The sequence below is a fragment of the Poromitra crassiceps genome (assembly GCF_964638095.1).
Source record: "Poromitra crassiceps genome assembly, contig: HAP1_SCAFFOLD_232, whole genome shotgun sequence".
NCBI classification, from domain to species: Eukaryota; Metazoa; Chordata; class Actinopteri; order Beryciformes; family Melamphaidae; genus Poromitra; species Poromitra crassiceps.
In genome coordinates this window covers 25,001-48,897 of record NW_028152160.1, presented here as the reverse complement: position 1 = coordinate 48,897, position 23,897 = coordinate 25,001, and the positions used below count along the sequence as shown (strand labels likewise).

The 23,897-nt window shown below is 44.1% G+C and overlaps 1 protein-coding gene across 1 annotated transcript in view; it reads left to right on the top strand.

Moving 5' to 3' along the window:
- Positions 1-22,873, top strand: part of LOC310770802 (plexin-B2-like) — a 275,234-nt gene extending 252,361 nt beyond the window's left edge. The window contains exons 33-44 of the mRNA XM_083663513.1: positions 204-350; positions 1,417-1,494; positions 3,660-3,738; positions 4,337-4,437; positions 4,875-4,956; positions 6,489-6,640; positions 8,173-8,333; positions 15,392-15,539; positions 15,921-15,985; positions 18,020-18,095; positions 20,363-20,437; positions 21,485-22,873. Of these exons, the coding sequence (XP_083519639.1) occupies positions 204-350; positions 1,417-1,494; positions 3,660-3,738; positions 4,337-4,437; positions 4,875-4,956; positions 6,489-6,640; positions 8,173-8,333; positions 15,392-15,539; positions 15,921-15,985; positions 18,020-18,095; positions 20,363-20,437; positions 21,485-21,589 (1,269 nt within the window). The 3' untranslated portion in view covers positions 21,590-22,873. The remainder of the gene's footprint in view (positions 1-203; positions 351-1,416; positions 1,495-3,659; positions 3,739-4,336; positions 4,438-4,874; positions 4,957-6,488; positions 6,641-8,172; positions 8,334-15,391; positions 15,540-15,920; positions 15,986-18,019; positions 18,096-20,362; positions 20,438-21,484) is intronic.
- Positions 22,874-23,897: the final 1,024 nt, after the last annotated feature.

Here is a 23,897-nt window from a genome sequence, read left to right as displayed (position 1 = left end):
AGTAATAGTGTGTGTGTGTGTGTGTGTGTGTGTGTGTGTGTGTGTGTGTGTGTGTGTGTGTGTGTGTGTGTGTGTGTGTGTGTGTGTGTGTGTGATTGTGTGTGTGTGTGTGTGTGTGTCTGTGTCTCTGTGTGTCTCTGTGTGTGTGTCTGTGTGTCTGTCTGTGTGTCTGTCTGTGTGTTTATGTGTGTGTGTTTGTGTAGGACACGGCAGGAGAGCCTTTATACAAGCTGTACAAAGCCTTAAAGCACCAGGTGGAGAAGGGGCCGGTGGATGCCAAGATGAAGAAAGCCAAGTACACACTGAACGACACAGGGCTGCTAGGGGATGATGTGGAGTACTGCGTACTGGTTAGTATGGGTACTTTCCCCCCCAATATTTTATTTTCAATTTTTCAGAACAATTAACAGACAAGTCAAACGAACACGCTCAGACACAGCTGTAGGGAAGGTCAGAGAGGACTCCCAGCAGCCAAAGATGGCGAGTTCTGCCTCCGGCTGAAGGCCTGTTTTGTAGGCCTTAGAGTACCAGTCAAATATTTTGGCCCAGAATCCCATTAGTGAAGGGCAGAACCAGAAGGCATGAGATGGTGTGCCCTCCTCCTCTGACAGTTAGTATGTGTACTTGTTTGTTATTTTCAGGGTGGAAAAGCATTTGAAACAGCATTTAGATCAGGGTGCATAATGAAAGATACAGTACTTGTGTGGAATCTGATCAAAGTGTCTCAGAATCAGTTCAGGTTAAGGTCTTCCCATAGACAGCCAGTGGAGAATTGATCAATTCTACAAGAAATATGTAATCAATCAAGCTGCATCAAATCTTATTTTTAACTAGAAGTGCACTCAGAGAGCCCAGCCCCCCGCCAAGGCTCAGATCCCCCCAACCACTCCCCCTACCCACCCCTGGAAGCCCAGCTCTCTACGACCTTCCTATCCCTAGCTATGGCCTCTTTTCCCTAGTGCCGCCCCATCCCACTAACCCGACCCGGATGGGATCCACTCCAAAATGTAATGGCTTCTTCTTTGGCCCATGCTACACCCTCCCACCAAGTTTCATGACAATCAGCCCAGTAGTTTTGCCGTAATCCTGCTAACAAACAGACAAACGGCCCCGAAAGCATAACCTAAAAAAAAGAAGACGACAATATTGGTCCCATATATAAACCCGTTTATATGCTGGTATTTCAGTCAATTGTTACTGTCTGAATTTATTGTCTGTATGCCAACATGAATGAACACTTCTCAGTTGTTGCTTAAACCATCAAATCCTCTGTCAGTTATTGAATGACGGGAATTCAGTATAAAAATTACGGCTAACTGCTTAACTCTACCAGGATTAGTAGCTCTTTCTATGACAGATGTTTTGTCCAATCAGTATTGGTATCTGTTTGACTGACAGCTGTGCTTGTGCTATCAGACCCTGCAGGTGTTGGTGCATGGGGAGGGACCGGACGTGACCCCGGTCAAGGTGCTGAACTGTGACACCATCACCCAGGTGCGTGTCTTCTCTTTCAACGGACATTAGAGATAAGAGGTTCTCAGTTTGCACCCAGAAAAAGCAGAATATCCCATTGAGCCTGGGTCCCAGGTTGAGCACAGGTTTATTCACAGTCACACCAAACTCCATTACAAAATTCTGCTGATTTAATGCCGCCTTGTTTATCTCCAAAGGTACATACCCTTTAGAATATGACTGGAAACTTTATCTGAATCGTTAGGAGACACTCGCTCCTTAATTCAGCATGAAGGTGTTCACCAAGCAGGGCCGTCTCAAAGTTGGAATTGTATTGAAATGATATTTGCAAAGTTACAGATTTGTTAAAGTTTGTCATTTTTGCAGACGATACAAATTTATTTTGTTCTGGTAAAAATTTAAATGAACTTTTGAGTGATGTTGAACGGGAGTTGGAAAACCTCAAAACTTGGTTTGATGTCAATAAACTATCACTGAATATTAAGAAAACTAAGTATATGGTGTTTGGAAATCAGAAAGGAATTGATGATGATATTGAATTAAAAATCTGTAATATTGACATTGAAAGAGTATTTGAGACCAAATTCCTTGGGGTTGTGATTGATCATAAACTGTCATGGAAACAACATGTAGATTATATCAAAGGGAAAATTTCAAAGTCACTAGCAATCCTGTATAAATTTAGAGATGTATTGAATTATAAGGCCTTGCATATCATTTATTGTTCACTCATTTTACCTTACATGTCTTATTGTGTAGAACTCTGGGGATCAACCTTTAAAACAACTCTAAATTCAATAGTTGTTCTACAAAAACGAGCCATACGTATCATTAATAAAAAGGATTACTATGCTCACACAAATCCACTGTTTCTAAATTCCCATGTTATGAAATTTAACGACTTGTTCTATTATAAGATAATGCAAATAATGTTTAAAGCAAAATCAAAGTCACTCCCATTCTCTGTGCAAAAGTTATTTTCAATACGGGACAGCAAGTACGATCTAAGAGGTATGTGCAAGTTTAATGTGCAAAAAGCTAAAAAAGAGATTAAAAGGAGATGTGTTTCCATTGTTGGGGTGAAAGTTTGGAATGATGCACATATAAATTTGAAGATGTGTAATTCGCTTTTGGTTTTCAAAAAAATGGTTTCTGAAGCTATTTTTGAAGGTTATAAGTGTGAATAAATTTTCTGATGCTGTTTAAAAAAAAAAAAGAGATATATATATATATATTTTCTGTGTTGTAAACATTGACTGTTGCAAATTTACTTTTCTGTTTTTTATTTTATGTTGGAGGAAAGCTTAATTGAGTAGAAATTAGGTCAGGCTTAATATAAGCATTTTGCTTCTGCCTGAGCCTGTTCAGTCTCTGGTTGATTTGATTTTGTTTATACTGTGATTTTGTTATTTATGATGACTGAATAAAATTACATTACATTAAATAAGTGCTGCTTGGTGCCAAATTGAAGAGCTCTTAGGTCATGTTCTGTCAGGTATGCTCCTTTGCACAGACCATTTTTTTTTTTATTTTTTTTTTACAACCTGGACCTTATTTTCATCTTATTTTCTAAACTAGTCACCCAGAACACCAATCTCTGAAATTGATGCAGTATTGAGCTATGATAGAGCTAGAATGTGCCATGCAACGGCCTGGAACAGAGGCTGATAGGACATGTGACAACCGTGCACATGTACGTCCTATAAAAAGCTTATTTACTGCTCATATCCTTATTATATCAGAGAGACAGAACTGGAAGTGCCTCTATTGACCTAAATATAATATAAAATAATTTGATTAGCCTTGTGCCCCAGAGAGCATTTGTATGTGTCCAGTCACAAATGGGCGATCAGAACTACTGTTTGACGAGTCTGTGTGGGCATTATCTAGTGTGCAATCGTCTTTGCTCTCTTACAAGTCAAAGAAAACAACCGGTCAACATATGAGACTGACTTGTGGTCCAGGCAAAGGGAGAAAACCAATAAGAGTTGACTGTCTATCGGCTCAAGAGAGGCTACTCGCCCATGGAACATGCTTTGTGTCAGACAGTACAAAAAAGTTTCCAAATCAACTGTTAAACTTAAACTGTCTGTTAATATTGTTGTGATTTAATGTCAATCTGTAGTGTGACATTAATATTGTTGTGATTTGATGTAAATCTGTAGTGTGACAATTCATCTCTACAGGTGAAAGAGAAGATCATCGATCAGGTCTACAGGAATCTGCCATACTCCCAGAGGCCCAAGGTGGACAGTGTTGCACTGGGTAAGACACACACACACACACACACACACACACACACACACACACACACACACACACACACACACACGCACACACACACACACACACACACGCACTATAAAAGGTTTTACATAGAGTGCCAAAGTCACACCCTCTTCTGAGTTAGGCATATGAACCAAGGGATTTCATCCGCCATTTATTTTTCCATAGACATTTTGTAAAATACATGTACTTATAAAGTAATAGTTTAACTTGGTCAAACTAATAGCTATACCGTATTTAGAATCAGGAGAGACCATAACATTTCACGTGGACCAAAACTTTTCTGCATTTTTTTTAAAACCTTTGGTCTGAGTGAAATGTTCTATGGTCTCTCCTGATTCTAAATGTAGCTGAATCACTTAGCATTTTGCGAAATGTCTATGGAAAAATGAATGGCGGATCCCTTGGTGCGTATGCCTAAGCCAGAAGAGGGTGTGACTTTGGCACTTTATGTACATATGATTCAGAAAGTATCCTCTCCTCCTTCCATCACTCGTGTCCTTCTCTACTAAACGCTATGTAATCATTATCAAATGTTTTTAATATTGTTGAGTTGCATTTCCTCCCCCGTCCACAGAGTGGCGACCTGGCTCCACAGGACAGATTCTGTCAGACCTGGACCTGACCTCCCAGAAGGAGGGACGCTGGAAGAGACTCAACACCTTGGCTCATTATAATGTGAGTTCTATATAGTGTGTGTGTGTGTGTGTGTGTGTGTGTGTGTGTGTGTGTGTGTGGGGTATCACTGGTTGACCATTTTCTCTAACAACTGAAGCTAGTGCTACTGTTAATCAAATAGCTTCTGGATGACGTAGTAACTGGAAAAATATAGACCTGCTACACTAGTGCAATAAATTGCTGGATAGTACAGTTGGAAGTTGGAACTTACACTTAGGTTGACGTCATTAAAACTCATTGTTTAACCGCTCCACAGATTTCCTGTTACCAAACTATAGTTTGGAAAGTCGGTTAGGACATCTACTTTGTGGTTTCCCAACAATAAGATCCCTGTAATAAGATCTTCAGACTGATGTTGTGATATCATGATCTTATTAGTTGCTCCAGGCCAGAAAAATTTCAAATTGTGCGTGCGTGTGTGTGTGTGTGTCCTCCAGGTTCGGGACAATGCCACGTTGGTTCTGTCCAGAGTTCTTCACACACAGGCATTCTTCCAGAACCAAGACAGCTATGAAGAGAGTATGTACTTTCACACACACACACACACACACACACACACACACACACACACACACACACACACACACACACACACACACACACACACACCACGATAACCTCTTTTGAAGCATGATATGATACAATTCGAATGATTCGATATGATATGATGCAAATGCCAATCTGATCAAGTCTGATCCAAAATGATGAAATACAATAGGACACTATATGATGCTATATGATACAATATGATCAGATTAGATGCAAAACAATATGATAATATACAAATGTGATACAGTATGATAGAATCCTATATTATAAAAGGGAGCATGTGGGCAATGTTTGTCTGCTTGTCTGTTTAAATTTTTGTGCCGGCCACAGCTATGCCGTTTTACGTGCAATCGGGCTGAAACTTTCAGGGGGTGTAAACAGCACCCTGGATCCTTTAATTAGGGCAGATGATTTGCCCTGAAAAGAAGAGGCTGGCGACATGTATCAGAGAGCATGTGCTAGTCTACAACTCTCCCCATATCGGCAGGGGGCGTGGAGCAATGGCTGGGACAGCAGGGGGAATTTGCCAAGTACAATTGGGGAGAAAACTTGATAAAAAACAATATATAGTGATGTGATATGATACTTTAATAAAATATAATATCCTTTGTTGATATTATATTCAGTGCAAATATGGATTGGGGATAAGTTGAGGCAAAATGATTTTAAAATGTCCATTTCTTTGTATTGTGTGCTCTGGATCATAGAAACATGTTCATTTATTGTATTTGCTCAGTATTTTAATGCTGGATGTCAAAGCTTATTAAGAAGTTTCCATTTATGGAGGTGATGTCACTTTAAACCTGTAATACGCTGCTCATGCCCTGTCTTGAAAATGTATTGGAAAAATATTTGTACTGAAATTGTCGATGTTTTGAAAATGGACCTCAAAATTAACAAGTTTATATAGTTAGGGAGAATTCCAAAGGAGCTAGTCAGCACTGAAGATAAGTATCTTATTAGAATATTAAGGATAACCGCTCTGAAACTTGTAACCAAAAATTGGCTTCAGAAACGAATCCCTAGCCTAGAGAAATGGAGAGACCTAATGGAACAGTTAATATATACAATCAGCTGAGCCAGCGAGTGTGTGGGTGCGGGGGGGAGGAAGGGAGAGGATGTGTGGGTGGGGGAGGGGGGGAGAGGGTGTGTGTGTGTGTGTTTTCTCTCTACCCAAGTGTTGATGTCCTTTTGTTCTTTTTCCCCTGTTTGTTATTTGCCGTGTGGTTTTGTCATTGGTATTATTATTATTTTCATTAAAATGTCACTATGGTGTTTCACACTTTAAAAAAAAGTTATATATACTGTATATACGATATATATATATATATATATATATATATATATATATATATATATAGAGAGAGAGAGAGAGAGAGAGAGCGAGAGATAGATATAGATATAGATATATAGATATATATAATCTGTAATACACCCAAAAGTTGGTCTGTTAACGTTCTACGTTCTGTAAATGATTGATGTGTACATGTTTCCCCCTGTAGAAAACTGCCTGCTGGAGGATGACAACACCTTCCACCTGGTGAGACCGGCGGACGAGATCGATGAAGTGAAGTCGAAGAGAGGCAGCATGAAGGACAAGGCCATGACCAAAGCTATCACCGAAATCTACCTGACCAGACTGCTGTCTGTCAAGGTGTGTGTGTGTGTGTGTGTGTGTGTGTGTGTGTGCATGCGCTCTGTGTGTGTGTGTGTGCATGCGCTCTGTGTGTGAAGAGATAGTTAAGAAAAGACCGTGAACATTTAATGAGACAAAGCGGGCAGGTCTTTCACAAATTCACAATTTGAAAGTTTTATGAAGGGAGCCCTTAGTTTGCCATTTTAGATCTCCTCAAAAAGCACTTTGACATAGAAAACAACCATTTGACACATTTTATTACGGATTACTTTTTAACACATTCACTGCCAGCCTTTTTTTTTTTTTTACTGTAGGTAGGTTCTGCCAGAGGGTTTTTTTGAGGATTCTGGCTCATTTTACAAGAGCCGAGGATTATTTTCTGCTTGGAGTTTGTGAACACAAAGTTCACAAAAGTACTAATAGAATGTGTGCTTTCTCTGTCTAAAAGAGTTAGTTTGTAGAGTTAGTAGTTATGTAGATATTAGCCGTTGAGTACAGCATGGTTTCAGCGTCTGAGAGTGAAAGCTGAGATAATCGCAGTTTTGTGAAATTCAATCAAACAGGCAGAACAGTCACTTTAACCATTTATTTTTGGCATCAGTGAGAGATCAGACATCTAAACAATATAGTTCTGAACGCCCTCTCCTTCAAACTCCTCCCTCCGTGGGCGTGTCTGGTGGCTTTCAGCCTGCGTTTGTCACAAGCGAGTGTTCTGCTGCTGCTGCTGCTGCTGCGAGTTTGAGCAGCCTCCCTCCCTGGCAGCGAGTGTGGATAGGGCTCACTTGTTTCTTGGGTTTGAGAGCTTTGATGAAGCTTTGTGCGATTCTAGGCTTTATGCTGCGTGTTTCAAACTGTGTTTTCCACCCAGTCTATTTTTGGAATCCCCCACCGCCAGCTCCCAGCGCGATAATGCGCGAAAGTGAAAGCGTTTTCGCCAATCCATTTTACAGTAGAGAATGGTTTCCTCGCGCGTTACCCTACAGTTTTGGCTCTGCTTTTCCTAGTGTGGAGAGCACTGTCGCCACTTAGTGGGTCCGTGGAATGGGTTGTACACGTTCGCTGACTCCAATATTTTTATAGGAGACGGGGGGAGCGTTGATCCACGCCCGACCGTCAAATTTTTTTTTTTTTTTTTTAAGACGAGATATCTCGTCTTTGGCAGTCAACGGTTGGATTCTGTAATACGAGATATCTCGTCATTGGCAGTGAACGTGTTAAATACCTTATTACCTTGACTTATTGTATTGTCTTGTCTAACGCACCTAGGGGATTGCTTCAATTTCGTTGTTAAACTGACAAATAAAGCTCATTCATTCATTACTGTGAAGACGTCTGAAACAAACACATTCTAATTAACTTTTACATTGCTTTGTGTGTGTGTGTGCGCGTGCGTGCGTGCATCTGTGTGTGTGTGTGTGTGTGTGTGTGTGTGTGTGTGTGTGTGTGTGTGTGTGTGTGTGTGTGTGTGTGTGTGTGCGTGCGTGCGTGCGTGCGTGCGTGCGTGCGTGCGTGCGTGCGTGCGTATGTATCTGTGTGTGTGTGTGTTACAGGGCACGCTGCAGCAGTTTGTGGATAATTTCTTCCGGAGCGTGCTGTGCTCCAGCGCGGCCGTGCCTCCGGCTGTCAAATACTTCTTTGACTTCCTGGACGAGCAGGCCCTGAGACATGACAACGTGGAGGAGGACACACTGCACATCTGGAAGACCAACAGGTACCTAACACACACGCTGCACATCTGGAAGACCAACAGGTACCTAACACACACCAGTGTTGTAGTCCAGTCCAGTCCGGTCCAGTCATTTTCAGGACTTGTGACTCAACTTGGACTTGAGCACTGATGACTCGGACTTCGTGCATCCGGACTCGGAAGTTGGAGACGAGGACTCGGACTTGTTAATTGATAAAGACATTTTGTGTGTGTGTTTGTTTGTCTTTTTTTTAACTGCCCTAATACTTTGGCATAAGGTTATTGATAGCTATATTAACACAGTGACATTTTTCAAAGGTACATTCAGCGATGTTTTTGTGTTAAAATAAGTGTTAAAGGACTATATGTATTTTTTCACCATGAATCCAACGCCGCCATCACTGAGTCTCTATGAGTCATATCATGGTTGCGGAGATATGTCCGCCCTGCATGCAGGACTACAGGAGAGAGACAGAGGACAGCGGGGGGGTTGGGGGTTTCAAGTCACTGACCAAACACTTTATTTCAGTGATTGCCGTCAGAATATAGAGCCATTTAACACTTATTTTAACACAAAAACATCGCTGAATGGACCTTTAAATTTTGTGCAAGGGTAGCCACCTAAATGCGGATTCACATTAAGTAACACCGGACTCAGACTCAGGTAATGCTGACTCGACTCAGACTCTTCTTTGGTAACTCGAACTTGGACTTGAAGACTGGGGACTTGAGACTTGACTTGGACAAGAGATATAGTGACTTGACTACAACACTGACACCCACACACACACGCACACACGCGCGCACACACACGTGCACACACACGCACACACACACACACACACACACACACACACACACACACACACACACACACACACACACACACACAGACACATTTAGATAATTTTATATGGATCCAAAAGTAGGGCAAATATGAGAGATCCAAATATTGTGGAAGAACCCAGTACAGTACAGTACAGTACAGTACAGTACAGCACAGTACAGTACAGTACAGTACAGTATATGATCATGGATGCACGTGGTTGTAGACACAGGAAAAAGATATAGCACAATGATAACTTACACTTATATAGAATAGATGCAAGCAGACGTATGTAAACATGTTCAGCACTCAAGGGCAAAGCATTGTCTTCTCCAGCTGGAAAGGCTGCCTATAGTGGCTGAGACTGAAGTTTGTGGACATGCCTCAGACTCCCAAACACAAGCACAATAAGTTGGCAGTTATAGCCTAAAGTCGTAATATGTTGTACCAAGGGCTGATATTTCATGAGTTTGGATGTGAAGCAAGTGTCCATGTACAGATCAAATGAGCTATTTCAATGATGGTAACTGATGTTCTGCTTTCGTTAATGAAAACTATATCCGGGGTATTTGGGATATTGTGCAGTGTTATCGGTGCTGTTGTGGTTAAACCAGTCCAGTTTTACAGTGTGTGTTTGTGCATTTTTAATGGACTAGTTTCGCCAAGCTGGCCCTGCAGCTTGCGTACGCAGGCTACCAAATTTGAAAACTAAAACACCTGTAGCCCAGCTGTGCACTGGTCTGCTCCAGCTGTTGATATCTCAGCATCTTGGTTAGAAAGGCCTCCTCAAGACTGTGGTCAAAGGTACAGACAAGATCTAGATCAAACGAAAGTTACGTATGTAACTACGGTTCTATGAATCCCGAATGACCGCCAGAGGCGGTGCTTAAGCACTGAATATTCCCCTTCGCGCATGCGCAGTTCGAGTATGTATACCAACAATGTCACCTGTGACCCCCTGGATGACCGGACAGAGGTTATATCTTCCGGTGTCATCAGGGATCATTTCCTACAGAAACTTCTGAGTGACAGAGCGCTCTGGCGGTCATTCGGGATTCATAGAACCGTAGTTACATACGTAACTTTCGTTCTATTTCATCCCTGCTGACCGCCAGAGGCGGTGCTTAAGCACTGAATGACTTATACCAGCAAAGTCACGAGGAATCCTGAGTACCCACCTCAATGAGTAGAATCAGAGGATTCTGGCACCAGGACCACGCCCAGTGGATGGGGAGTGGCAACATTCACCCGGTAGAACCTGGAGAAAGTGTCTGGTGACGCCCATGAGGCAGCAGCACATATGTCCCCCAGGGATACCCCTCTCAGGGCAGCCCATGATGTGGAGACACTCCTGGTAGAATGGCCCCTCACGCCGGATGGCAGGAGGCGGTTACTCGCCCCATAGGCATAGCTGATAGCGTCCACAATCCATTGGGACAGACGCTGTTTGGAGAGAGCGCAACCTTTGTTAGGGCCACCATAACAGAGGAAGAGCTGTTCTGACTGTCGAATGCACATGGTAGCTGTAATATAGGCTCTTAGGGCCCGCACTGGGCACAGCAGTTCCCGCTTGTCCCCCCTCTCTCCTGGTGGGGGATCAAATCGTGCAAGCCGTATTGGCTGGTTGAGGTGTGAGTGCGACAGCACCTTAGGGAGGAATGCTGTGTTTGGCCACAGAGTGACCCCCGAGCCATCTGAGTTCCACCTCAGACATGAGACACTGACAGACAGGGCGTGCAGCTCACTGACCCGCTTTGCTGAGGTAATGGCCAGGAGGAATGCAGTCTTGCATGACACCCACTTTAGCTCCGCCTGTGCCAAGGGCTCAAAGGGAGGCCTGCATAGAGCATCCAGCACCAGGGGAAGATCCCATGCTGGGATTCTCGGGGCTCTTGGAGGATGCAACCTCTGAGCCCCCTTCAGGAAGAGGAACACCAGACTGTGGCTCCCCACTGTGCCATTGTCGACTCTGGCATGTCGACACGATATTGCCGCTACGTACACCTTCAGAGTAGCAGGAGACCGGCCTTTGTCCAGGAGGGACTGCAGGAACTCAAGGACAGTAGGCACAGAACAATGTACTGGGTCCTCGCTCCGACCCATACACCAGTTGTAAAACAGCTTCCATCTCACTAAATCCAAATCACCTTGAGAAAGGCCAGTTTGGCCGAAACATGTCGGTGGAAGCCATATTTTATTAAAGGCTTTTAAAAATATTCTTGAAGAGTTGCCTTGGACTTCCTTTGTTCTTTCTGCTTCCATCTGTTGTCGTACTGCAGACGAGTGGATGGCGCCCTTGCATTCATTATAGTATGCCTGACAGGGTCTACACAGCTGCTGAGTAGTGGTTCGGGCCCTCCAGCAGCCAAACGCACAGCTGGAGGTGTTGGGGATTGGGATGCCAGATCTGACCTTCCAGTTGGGACAGGAGATCTCTCCTGTCGGGGAGGCGCCATGGAGCGCTGCGACAGAGTCTGTGCAGCAAAGGGAACCATGTCCTCCCTGGCCAGAAGGGGGCCACCAACAGAATCCTGTGCCCCTCCTGAAGAACTCTCTGAAGTACTAGCCGAATCAGAGGAAGCGGTGGGAAGGCATATAGAAGACCCTCTGGCCAAGGATGAGCCAGTGCATCCTGGCCCAGAGGGCTGGTTGTTTCCGCTAAGGAGAACCATAGAGGGCAGTGAGTCGACACCTCTGAGGCGAAGAGGTCCACCTCTGCTCTGCCGAAGCGGCTCCAGGCTGTGTGCACCACCTCTGGGTTGAGGCACCACTCCCCTGATGGAGGCTTTTGACGGGAGAGGAAGTCTGCCAAGTGGTTCTGCTCTCCCGGTAGATATATTGCCCGTAGGCTGATCAGGCGGGGGGCCGCCCATGTCAGGAGGTCCCTTGACACTTGCAGCAGCCGTGCAGACTTGGTTCCACCCTGATGGTTTATATGATAGACGGTCGAGGTGTTGTCTGACCGAATGAGGACGTGCCTGCCTCTCAGGTATGGCAGGAAGTTCTTGAGAGCTAGGTGCACTGCTCGCAGCTCCAGCACATTGATGTGTCCGGCGCGGTCTTCCCCAGACCACTGCCCGCGAGCCGTCCTGCTCTGCCACACTGCACCCCATCCTGCGGGGCAGGCATCTGTGGTGACAGTCTCCCTGCGGGACGGGATGGAGCCCATAGGGACCCCCCTTGCCATATAGGCCCCGTCCCTCCACGGGCTAGGGCGAGGAGACACTGCTGTGCCACTCTGACCTTTCTGTGTCTGTGCCGCTTGGCGTCCAAGCGGAAGCCGTTCAGCCACCTCTGCAGGGGGCGCAGCGACAGCAAGCCCAGCGGAACAACAGCTGCGATGGATGTCAGTTTGCCCAAGAGCCGAAGGAACGTGACATAGGGCAACAGTCTTCCCCTTTGGAACAAGGGAAGAAGGCGTAGGATGTCGTTCACACGGTGTGGGGACGGTCAGGCTGTCATAGTAACAGTGTTTAATGCTAACCCAATGAAGGTTGTGGTCTGAGATGGTTCTAGACAACTCTTTTCCATATTTACCTTGAGTCCTAGGTGGGACACGTGGGACAGGAGGCACCCTGTATCTTGGGCCACTTGAGCTCGGGATGGTGCGCAGACCAGCCAGTCGTCTAGGTACGGAAGGACCTTCATGCCCTGAGACTGCAGAGGTGCAAGCGCCGCTGCCACACATCTCGTGAACACCCGTGGGGAGAGAGAGAGCCCGAATGGCAGCACCCTGAACTGCCAGTGGTGGCCTCGATAGGCAAAGCGCAGAAACTGCCGGTGTTGATGGGCAATGGGGACATGAAAATAAGCGTCTTTCAGGTCTATGGATGTGAACCACTCTCCACGGGCTACAGTTCGCAGAACGTCTGCCGTGGTCAACATATGGAAGGGCATGACCTTCATGAACTTGTTGAGTCCCCTCAGGTCCAAGACTGGACGAAACCCGCCAGTCTTTTTCGGCACGAGGAAGTATGTCGAGTAGAACCCCCTGGGGTGCGACAGAGGGTCTACAGCCTCGATGGCGCCTTGGCCAGGAGGGCAGCCAACTCCTGGTCTAAGGCTATGGCTTTCACCGGGTCGTTTATGATGGTAATTTTGACCCGGCTGGATGTTGGGGGCCGGCGTCGGAATTGAAGCTTGTACCCGTGGGTTAAGGTGGCAACCACCCACGGGTCTGAAGCATGAGCAGCCCAGTACCTGAGCTGCTGATGGAAAAAATATCCGACAGCCGGCCCCGCGGCTTCAATGTCCGCCCCCCCGGCCCCTAGGGGCCCTGAAGGGGGGACGGACACACACTTGTAATGCCGGGAGGAGGCTGCGCATCGCAACACTCACCGGCAAGTCTGCAGCAGTAGGTATCGTTGAAGATACAGCTTTGCAAACAATTATGAAGTCACCTCACCTTGTCCGGAGAGGGAAGTGGAAAACACTGCCTTACCGGCGAAAGAACGCCGCAGCGTCCACCTGAACAAAAACTAACTCCTCTCATACGAGGAAGAGATTTCCGTCGCAGCTCCTGGAGGGCGAACGTTCGCTGCTCCGACCAACAACGGCCGCGGAACTACTAGCAACGGAATGTACGTTTAATATGAAGTATCTCGTAATGCTTTCAAAAGCACTCTGCGCGCGAGAAGTTGAAAAGGAAATGATCCCTGATGACACCGGAAGATATAACCTCTGTCCGGTCATCCAGGGGGTCACAGGTGACATTGTTGGTATACATACTCGAACTGCGCATGCGCGAAGGGGAATATTCAGTGCTTAAGCACCGCCTCTGGCGGTCAGCAGGGATGAAATAGAACACCTCTCTATGATTTACACTGACAACAACATCAGGCCTGTTAGCTGAGATATTAGAATGTGTGTGTCCAGTACACAAACACACACACACACACACACACACACACACACACACTCACACTCACACACCAGTAAAAAGTCATAGTTTAGTCGTAGTCAATGTTTTTGAAGAACCATATCTCCAATTTGATCAGGACGGCTAAACGATTACAGAGGGAAAAAGCGATACTGAAGAAGAGAGGAAATAGAGACAGATGACAGGGGGAGAGAGGGAGGGAGATAGACTCTAAACTGCTTCAAAAATGGCCTTGAGTCCAGCCTGTCAATCATCAGAAACACACACACACACACACACACATACACACACACACACACACACACACACACACACACACACAACTTGGAAATACAATGAAATATTCATGTTGCTGGTGCATTATTGAGGAGGGTTGTGGTCGTCGGGGGTAGCTGGGAGGTTTCTGCAGCAGGCAGAGATGGGAGGGGGAGAGCGGTGGACAGCTCTGATCTCTTTACAGGGATATGGCGCCCTGGGCCTGATGAAGCCTGGAAAAGTCTTAAAGAGTAACTAAACCCCACAGCTTTAAGCCTGGAAAAGTCTTAAAGAGTAACTAAACCCCACAGTTACTGTAAGCCTGGAAAAGTCTTAAGAGTAACTAAACCCCACAGTTTTAAGCCTGGAAAAGTCTTAAACAGAAACTAACCCCCAGAGTTTGAGCTGAAGTACTTCTACCCTGGAAATTAGGGGTGGGAATCACCAGATGCCCCACGATACAATATTATCACGATACTTAAGTCATGACACAATAGTATTGCAATATATTTAGTATGGTGATATATTGCGATTTATTACCTTTTTTCCACTGCAAATGATGTCCCCAAATGAAAACTTTGTCTGTTCATCTCACCTCAGTCATTTTTATTGCAGCCAAATTGTCAAGTAGGCAGACTGACCAACACTGTCATAAAAACCTGTCATAAATGTTGAATGCACCTGACAATTTATATAATAAAATATTGCGATACTTGGCATTCGTACGATACAATATTGCCACACAAAATAAACCCCACAGTTAAGCCTGGACAAGTCTTAAGAGTAACTAAACCCCAGAGTTAAGCCTGGAAAAGTCTTAAGAGTAACTAAGCCCCACAGTTAATTTTGGCGAGGGAAAATACTTTTTCAAATGGGTCCTCTTTTTCACAGCCTAATGTTGGGGTGTGTGTGTGTGGGGGCGGGGGGTATCTGCAGTGGAAGTGGTCCCTCAGACATTTGGTTTGGTACATAGTGTTACTTGGTCTGTAAAGTTTGGTACATAGTGTTACTTGGTCTGTAAAGTTTTTGTACATAGTGTTACTTGGTCTTTTGCACATAGTGTTACTTGGTCTGTAAACTTTGGGAACCCGTGTTCTAAGGTAAAGCTCTGTGCCCCTCCAGCTTGCCCCTGCGGTTCTGGGTGAACATCCTGAGGAACCCTCACTTCATCTTCGACGTGCACGTGACGGAGGTGGTGGATGCCTCGCTGCACGTCATCTCCCAGACCTTCATGGACGCCTGCACCAAGACCGAGCACAAGCTCAGCAGGGTCAGCCAATCACAGCCACCTCTCCAGCTTAGGACTCTCATTTATCAACATGTGCCTAGAATCCCTGCTAAAAATATTAATAACTTGTCCAGTGACTGTCTACACGATCCGATCTGTGTTTCACAATCTAGTGTCGTCTTGCAAAGGTATTCCACACATAAGTAGTGATGTTAAAAAAACACAAGTTATAAAGTAAACAAGACAACTGATTATCAATTGAGCAGGGAAATTGCATCCACGTGTGCGCGCGCAGTCACTGGATAGGTTAGTCGTTCTTCTAATGAATTCTTAGTAGGGATCGTACGCACAGTTTATCGCTCTATGATCACTAACATGACTATGAAACGCTGCTGTCTTAGTCTTACTCATCTCTCCCTGCAGGAGTCTCCCAGTAACAAGCTGCTCTATGCAAAGGAGATCTCCACGTACAAGAAGATGGTGGACGAGTGAGTTTGCTTCACTGAATAGACAGCACATAGAAAGGATGTATTGAGTGTTTAAGTTATGTGGCTGCCCAGCTGCATCATGGGAGTACTGTATATTGACAAGTCATTTGTAGCAGTCAGACTGGGTTATGTATGGGTTCCCCATTCATTCATTCATTAGTCCAAATGATCCCGTCCCAGGTCCTTTCTGTGTGGAGTTTGCATGTTCTCCCCGTGTTCGTGTGGGTTTTCTCCGGGTGCTCCGGTTTCCTCCCACCACCAAAGACATGTATATTAGGGTTAATACTCCTGTCAGTGCCCCTGACCAAGGCACTGGCAAAATAACTGGAGTTGGTCCCCGGGCGCTGCACTGTGACTGCCCATTGCTCCTAGTTCTAGGAAGGTTCCTAGTAGAGGCAGAGGATGAATTTCCCCATGGGGATAAATAAAGGATAACTGAACTAACTGATTTCCACTTAATGGTAAAATAGTAAAACAGCATGTAAAACATTTTTAGTAGAATAGAGAACATTAAAAAGTCCAACATAGAAGACGGAATGGACTGGTGAAACTTCATGAATCCCTGTGGACAAATACAGTACTGTTGAATGATAAGAAACACCTTACGACCCCAGATAACATCACTGATGACGCGTCCCAGCGCATGCGGCAGTAGTGTATTTGAGAATATAGAATCCTGGCTTGCCTCTGGCCAGTGACACTTAGGAAAGACTAGGTGACAACCAAGTATAGTTTGGTGACGAGCTGGAGAGACAGTTGACGGCCGGAGAGACGGCAACCGGTACGGGATGGGATTAGCACCCCATCTTGGCTCTCTCGTGAGGGAGAAATCCACAAACGCTACGGATTAGCCTCCTGAAAATCTGGGCAAAGATCGGCGCGGCCTGGGGTCCTTCAGGCTAGAGCGAGGTGCTCGACGCAGGTAAATGACGTGCAGCGCACAGGCCCTCTTGAGGCGTCCTTGAGGCATCCTCTCAGCCTCTGGATTGCCTTTGCCACGGGAGTGTCTGGTGAGACGAAGGAGGAGCACGGCCGGGAGAAACCCACAGAGCCTAGATCCTCCATGCACCGAAGGTCCAATACTGCGGCGTAGCACTAGCTCTATTGCAGCGGATTGGGCGTTCTCTCTTACCCCTCCCGCGGGCAACGTTGCAGACAGAGTAGTAAGGCTGATCCGTGAGCGGCTTCTGGGACGCGAGTCGGAGTCTTAATTGGCCTCGGCTGGGTCTACTGGGCGAGGGTGTATGATGTTGACAGACCCGAAACACCTTACGACCCCAGATAACATCACTGATGACGCGTCCCAGCGCATGCGGCAGTAGTGTATTTGAGAATATAGAATATAGACATCTGAGTTAGAGTTACAATTCAAAGTGTCAGTACTTTAAACTACATCACTTGTTTTGCTGTTTTGAAATTCAGTCACAGCTTTAGCTCAGTTACAGTCAAATATGGTGAATTTCCTAAGAAGTTTTATGCTCATTGGAGAGCAATAACAGCAGAAAACAATGTTTGGGGGCAGTCACATAGAGAAAAGTCTGTAGAAACGCATCGCCATCAAAACCATTGTTTCCCTATGGTACGGCACGCCTGGCGCACCCTCCTCTCTTGTGCCGTGCGTCGCGGTTTTCTGGTGGTTTTTAGGCAGGCATAAAAGTAAACATGTCTTCAACTCTTCAGCGCACAAGACACAGAGTCTTGTGCGCAAGACTCTGGTTGCTTGTCCACGTCCATCAAATCAAGCAGAAGGCGGACTTTCCTTCCTGTTTTGATGCAGTTTGGATGTGCTGAACGGTTGGACAGATGAAAAGCTAATATTAGCAATCTTTAACCCGGTCGCACATGCAGCACTGCTCCTCAGTGCTCCACAGGCGCACCAAGGTGTGTTACCCGACGTTCCCTCAACGGTTTTGACGTGGCTCGATGCTTCTCTGTGTGATCGCCCCCTACAGTAAGTCTTCTGGCTGCATAATTAGACTCTTTAACTGTGCGTGCGTGTGTGCGTGCGTGTGTGCGTGCGTGTGTTCTCCTCAGTTACTACAAGGGCATCAGACAGATGGTTCCAGTTAGCGACCAGGACATGAACACACACCTGGCTGAGGTGTCCAGGGTACGTGTGTGTGTGTTTATTGCTGTCTGTTTCCCCTGCATTTCTGTCAGTAGCTGTTACATATTTGTCTGTGTATTTCTGTCAGTAGCTGTTACATGTTTGTTTGTGTATTTCTGTCAGTAGCTGTTACATGTTTGTCTGTGTATTTCTGTCAGTAGCTGTTACATATTTGTCTGTGTATTTCTGTCAGTAGCTGTTACATATTTGTCTGTTTATTTCTGTCAGTAGCTGTTACATGTTTGTCTGTGTATTTCTGTCAGTAGCTGTTACATGTTTGTCTGTGTATTTCTGTCAGTAGCTGTTACATGTTTGTCTGTGTATTTCTGTCAGTAGCTGTTCCATGTTTGTCTGTGTATTTCTGTCAGTAGCTGTTACATGTTTGTCTGTGTATTTCTGTCAGTAGCTGTTACATGTTTGTCTGTGTATTTCTGTCAGTAGCTGTTCCATGTTTGTCTGTGTATTTCTGTCAGTAGCTGTTACATGTTTGTCTGTGTATTTCTGTCAGTAGCTGTTACATGTTTGTCTGTGTATTTCTGTCAGTAGCTGTTACATGTTTGTCTGTGTATTTCTGTCAGTAGCTGTTACATGTTTGTCTGTGTATTTCTGTCAGTAGCTGTTACATGTTTGTCTGTGTATTTCTGTCAGTAGCTGTTACATGTTTGTCTGTGTATTTCTGTCAGTAGCTGTTCCATGTTTGTCTGTGTATTTCTGTCAGTAGCTGTTCCATGTTTGTCTGTGTATTTCTGTCAGTAGCTGTTACATGTTTGTCTGTGTATTTCTGTCAGTAGCTGTTACATGTTTGTCTGTGTATTTCTGTCAGTAGCTGTTCCATGTTTGTCTGTGTATTTCTGTCAGTAGCTGTTCCATGTTTGTCTGTGTATTTCTGTCAGTAGCTGGGTTTCCATCCAATTGTTTTTTATGCAAATACCTTTTATTCTCGCTTGATGTCAGTGAGAGAATGATGTGATAGAGAAATGCTTTTGTTGAAAAAAAACAACAACTTTTGAGCTCACCTGCCAAGGGCTGAGAAAGTACCGGTACCTGCCAAGAATTATTTTTTGCTAGTTGTATTAATTTGGCATAGAAATGTGTCACCCTACCTGTTATCAGTGCTATTTCATGCATAGAATCAGCTACTTTGTAAGCAGAGTTAGAATTTCAATTTCACCTAACAAAGCTAGTTAATCATCCAGAGATTCCAGGCTGGAGAAACAGACATCCAATCAGAAGCCTGTTTGATACAGAGCCATTGTTCGAGACCAAAGACTGTAAATAACTGCATAACTGAGGCAGCATTCAAATGTTATGGTCTCAAAAGGTTATGTGCCAGTGTGGCAGGAAACCCTTATTCAAGACAAATATGACTGGCATTTGTTGCTGGGCAGGTGGTCATTTTGGACCATCATTATCTGTAAAAGATCTCAGAGAAATGTCCCATCCCAAATGAAGACATTACCGTTTGTTTTATTTTGTATGTTACATACTTATTGGCCAAGTTATGTTAGTTTATGGGGGAGGAATTCTGCCAGGGTAAAGAAGGAAGTGTAGTAGTAGTGCCTGCAGAGTTTTCAAATCAACCGTTTTAGGAAATGGCAAGCTGCAACAATCAGGTCACTTAAACTGGACCTTGTACCCATAATTATTTTTACAGCGGGGCATTCAAAAATAAGGTAGATAGAGAGCCAAAGTGAACGTCACTTCCTGCTTCAGCATGCGTACCAGAGATTTTCATCCGTCATTTATTTTCACATAGACATTTCGTAAAATGCTTATAAAAATAGTTGTACTTGTTCAAACCAAACGGTTCAGATATATTTAGAAACAGGAGAGACCACAGAACATTTCACTCAGACCAAAACGTAAAAGAATTGCGGCTTTAAATATATATATATATATATTTTTTATGTTTCGGTCCTAGTGAAATGTTCTATGGTCTCTCCTGATTCTAAATATAGCTGAATCGCTTGGTTTGACCAAGTAAAACTATTTTTATAAGCATTTTACAAAATGTCTATGGAAAATAAAATGGCGGATGAAATCCCTTGGTACGCATGCTGAAGCAGGAAGTGGCGTCAACTTTGGCTCTCTATTTATTCGGTTCAACCACCTGATAGAAACATGACTTATTATGCTTTTTGTTGTTGTTATTGTTGTGACATTTTAAAAGTTTGCATCCAAACCACTTGGCAGTGGGATGGAAAGCAGCCGGCGTCTCCCTGGTTGGAGTTGAGCCGTCTCTGTATGTAACGCGTGTCTCTTCTCTGCAGCAACACACAGACAAGCTGAACACCCAGGTGGCCTTACATCAGCTCTACCAATACGCCAGCAAGTACTACGACGGGGTAGGGCACTGCTTTTTTCTCTTTCAAAAGATTCAAGCAGACTGGGGCAGAGTAATGCCTACAATTAATACTGATAATATTAAGAAAGAATGCATTCTCTACATTGCAAACTATTTTTACAACACACTCAATGTGTGATCATGAAGGTATCTTCTGTCTGGCAGACATGCTACATTCAGTTTCATTTCAGATGTATATTATTTGAAAAGAATAGTGACTGTAGTGTCCAATGGGAAATATTCCCATGATCTATTATTAGAGCTGTAGACTATAAACTACACTATAAAGATTATAGATTATATATCTCAATATAATGACTTATTATGACTTACCAACTTACCTTTGCTGATGGGGTATTTTACTGTATTATAAATCAGATCTGGTCCAGTCCATGTCATCCACCTCTGATATGATGCAGTTTGATTGATTACATATTTATATTATAGAATTGATCAATTGTCAGTTGTAATTCGGGATGCACAATGTCATCGGCACCTCATCGATATCGGCCAATATAGGCTTTAAAATGAAATATCGGCATCAACCTGAAACAAACATTTCTGCCGATAAAATTATGCTTTAATTACTCCCAAATAAAATAGGTGAAATAAGCCCAATTTGCCCTGGTTGTGGTGGCTATTGTCAGGATTGTCTCAGGGAAAGCATCATCCAAGCTTTTTTTAAAGTAGGATGAATCTTGTTGTTTTGTTTGAAAGAAAATATTACATAAATAAGAAATATGGCATGTTTTACGTAACCTAAGTTGAAGTAGTTTAATTATTTTGTCCAGTGAATTTGTACATTTTGAAAATAATTGTATTAATGTCTGCATCTGCCAGTGGGCCATCACAATAAGAGGAGGCATAATAATGTGTTAATTCCACTACAGGAGAGACTTGATGATCTCTGAAATTAGGTGGAAAAAAATGCGTGCATATATCAGCATCGGTAATCAGCCAGAAGATTTGGGAAATATTGGATATTGGCCCCAAAAAATCCAATCTGATGCATCCCTAGTTGTAATCATTGCGTTGTGATCTACCTCAGATCATCCAGTCGCTGGACGAGGACCCGGCCGCTCAGAGCAAACAGCTCACCCTCCGCCTGCAACAGATCGCCGCCGCCCTGGAGAACAAGGTCACCGACCTCTGACCGCACGCCACCGCACGGAGGGGCCAGGGGGAGGGGCTACGCCGGATAGTTTTCCCACACAAGGACTCAAAGGAGGAGGAGCTCTAGGACTCCACAGAATGTGTGCCCATGTGACGGAACTGGAAGGGGCTAGGGACGCCACGGAAAGCTGTTGACCATATAAGGATCGAAGGGGGAGGAGCTATGGGACTCTGTAGGTTATTGTTGACCATATGAGGACTGGAGATTTTGGACAGTGTTTAAGCAAGCCCAGAGTGATGTGACAGTGGTGTGGTGGTGGTCGTACAGGTATCTATTACAGTTGAAGGGCATACTTCCACTGGTGCCATTTGGTATCCCTACTCGAAACAGCGAGACGGGATGCAAAATGGCTAAAAGGGGTCCTTTTCCAGTGGTAATTATGCTTATAGATTGGTGTACTCTATTTAACTGTATGCCCCTACTACACCACTGTTACCTACAAGATTAGATTTGATCATATAAGGAGGTGCCAAAGGGCTCTAAGGAATGGAGCTTGAAGGTTTGTGGAGAATTGAAGTGATTAAGTGAAGTAATGACATATTCATTTTGACCACTCGGCCCCATTGGACATTTGGATTTGATGTACAATGACTCATGATAGGATCTGGATCAGAAAGACTTCAGCGGGTTTGGACATTCAGACTATGAGCTAACCACTTTTCCCTCTCCTACTAGGGCTAAAGCAAAGACTATGAACTCTGGACAAGAGGTGAATTTCCCTCTAAATGCTGCCAGGAAAAGGAATCTGTAGTATGCAACAGAGAAGTGTTTCATCCTAAAGCCAGGAGCTGCAAGGATGATCACTTTGAGCTTAAACGAGCTGGCACATTAATAATAATCGACCAATGAAAACCCAGTACGGTACACACCACTGATCAATCAGGGGTCTTGATTCTGACGGCACAACTGAGTAGAGTGAAATCAGGGTACGATGAGACTTTTGTCCAAAAATCCAAAATGTAACATGAACTTTACTTTTTCATGGCCAAATGCTTTTCCGTATTAAATACGCCACAGTATGTGTTTCTACGCTGATGACATTGTGTTGATAACTGCAGATAATCAGCTGGATCATTTCTTTCTGTGTAGGTTAAGTTTTAGTATTATGCTTTGTGTGGAAAATGTGCCGGTGCAGGCTTTAAGCAGAGGCTTTGCATTCACATAATACAAGATGAAATTAATCTTTTTAACAGACTGATAGATCGCCACTCACTTTATTTTTGTGATTTTTCTTTTGTTAATTGTTCCGACGTTAAGCAGGGTGGTCCATGATGTCATGTCTGTGTGTGTGTGTGTGTGTGTGTGTGTGTGTGTGTGTGTGTGTGTGTGAGAGAGCATGTGTGCGTTAATCATGCGATGCCATTGGACGGTTGTAAACACCCTGTTGCCAGTTAGGATCGGTTGTTTCTACTTCCTGTGTAAAATCATGACTGCCTAATCATGAGGTCTTAATAGCCAAACTTTAAATGTTTAGTTTTTAATTATTTTTTATCATTTGTTGATATTCCATTCTTTTAATGTGTGTACTGACGCGGTGTCATTTGCTTTGTTTGTATTTGTTTTCTATAGTTCTCTGTTATACTGCATACGTTGGAGGAAGTGGTCTTATAGTCCTCCTGAGACAGGGTATCCGTATCAGTCTAGAAAGTTTATAGAAAGTCATTTTTCACCATGTAACGATACAATATGCATCCTAAACACAGCTGGATTTCATGTCTCTACACAATTAATTTCCTGGTGTCCTTTTTCTTTCATTTAACCACTTTAATTATCTGTGTTCAATCACAAAATAGACTGCTTTTCTTTATTTCGATTTTTTTTAATTGGTCTTCAATTCCAGGCAGCATAAATGCATCTTAAAAAGTCTGAAATGTGGCTTTGTGAAACCTGTAGATACCCTGTACGGCCTGTAGGGAGGATTACACAGCCATTGCAATATCATCAGCCAGCGCAAGCAATAGCAATATTGTTGAGAATAATATTGGTGTGAGATAGATAAAAAAAATCAACAAAAAATATGCAAAGGCACGCAGATCCAAGCACCTCACAGCTGGCAGACAGATGAAAGAAAAAGACAATGAAAAAAGTAAAATGGCGTCTGCATACTAGTTACATTTGCATAATGTATTTACCAATTTCTGGATCAGTGTTGACAACTTCTTGGTTACTTTTCAGGCCTCCCTGGCGACTTTATTTCTTAAAAGTGACTAGCGACAAATCTGGCAACTTTTGACCATGTTAATGTTAATGTGTTGAATCAGGGCCAGTAGAATAAGAAGTGCAGTCT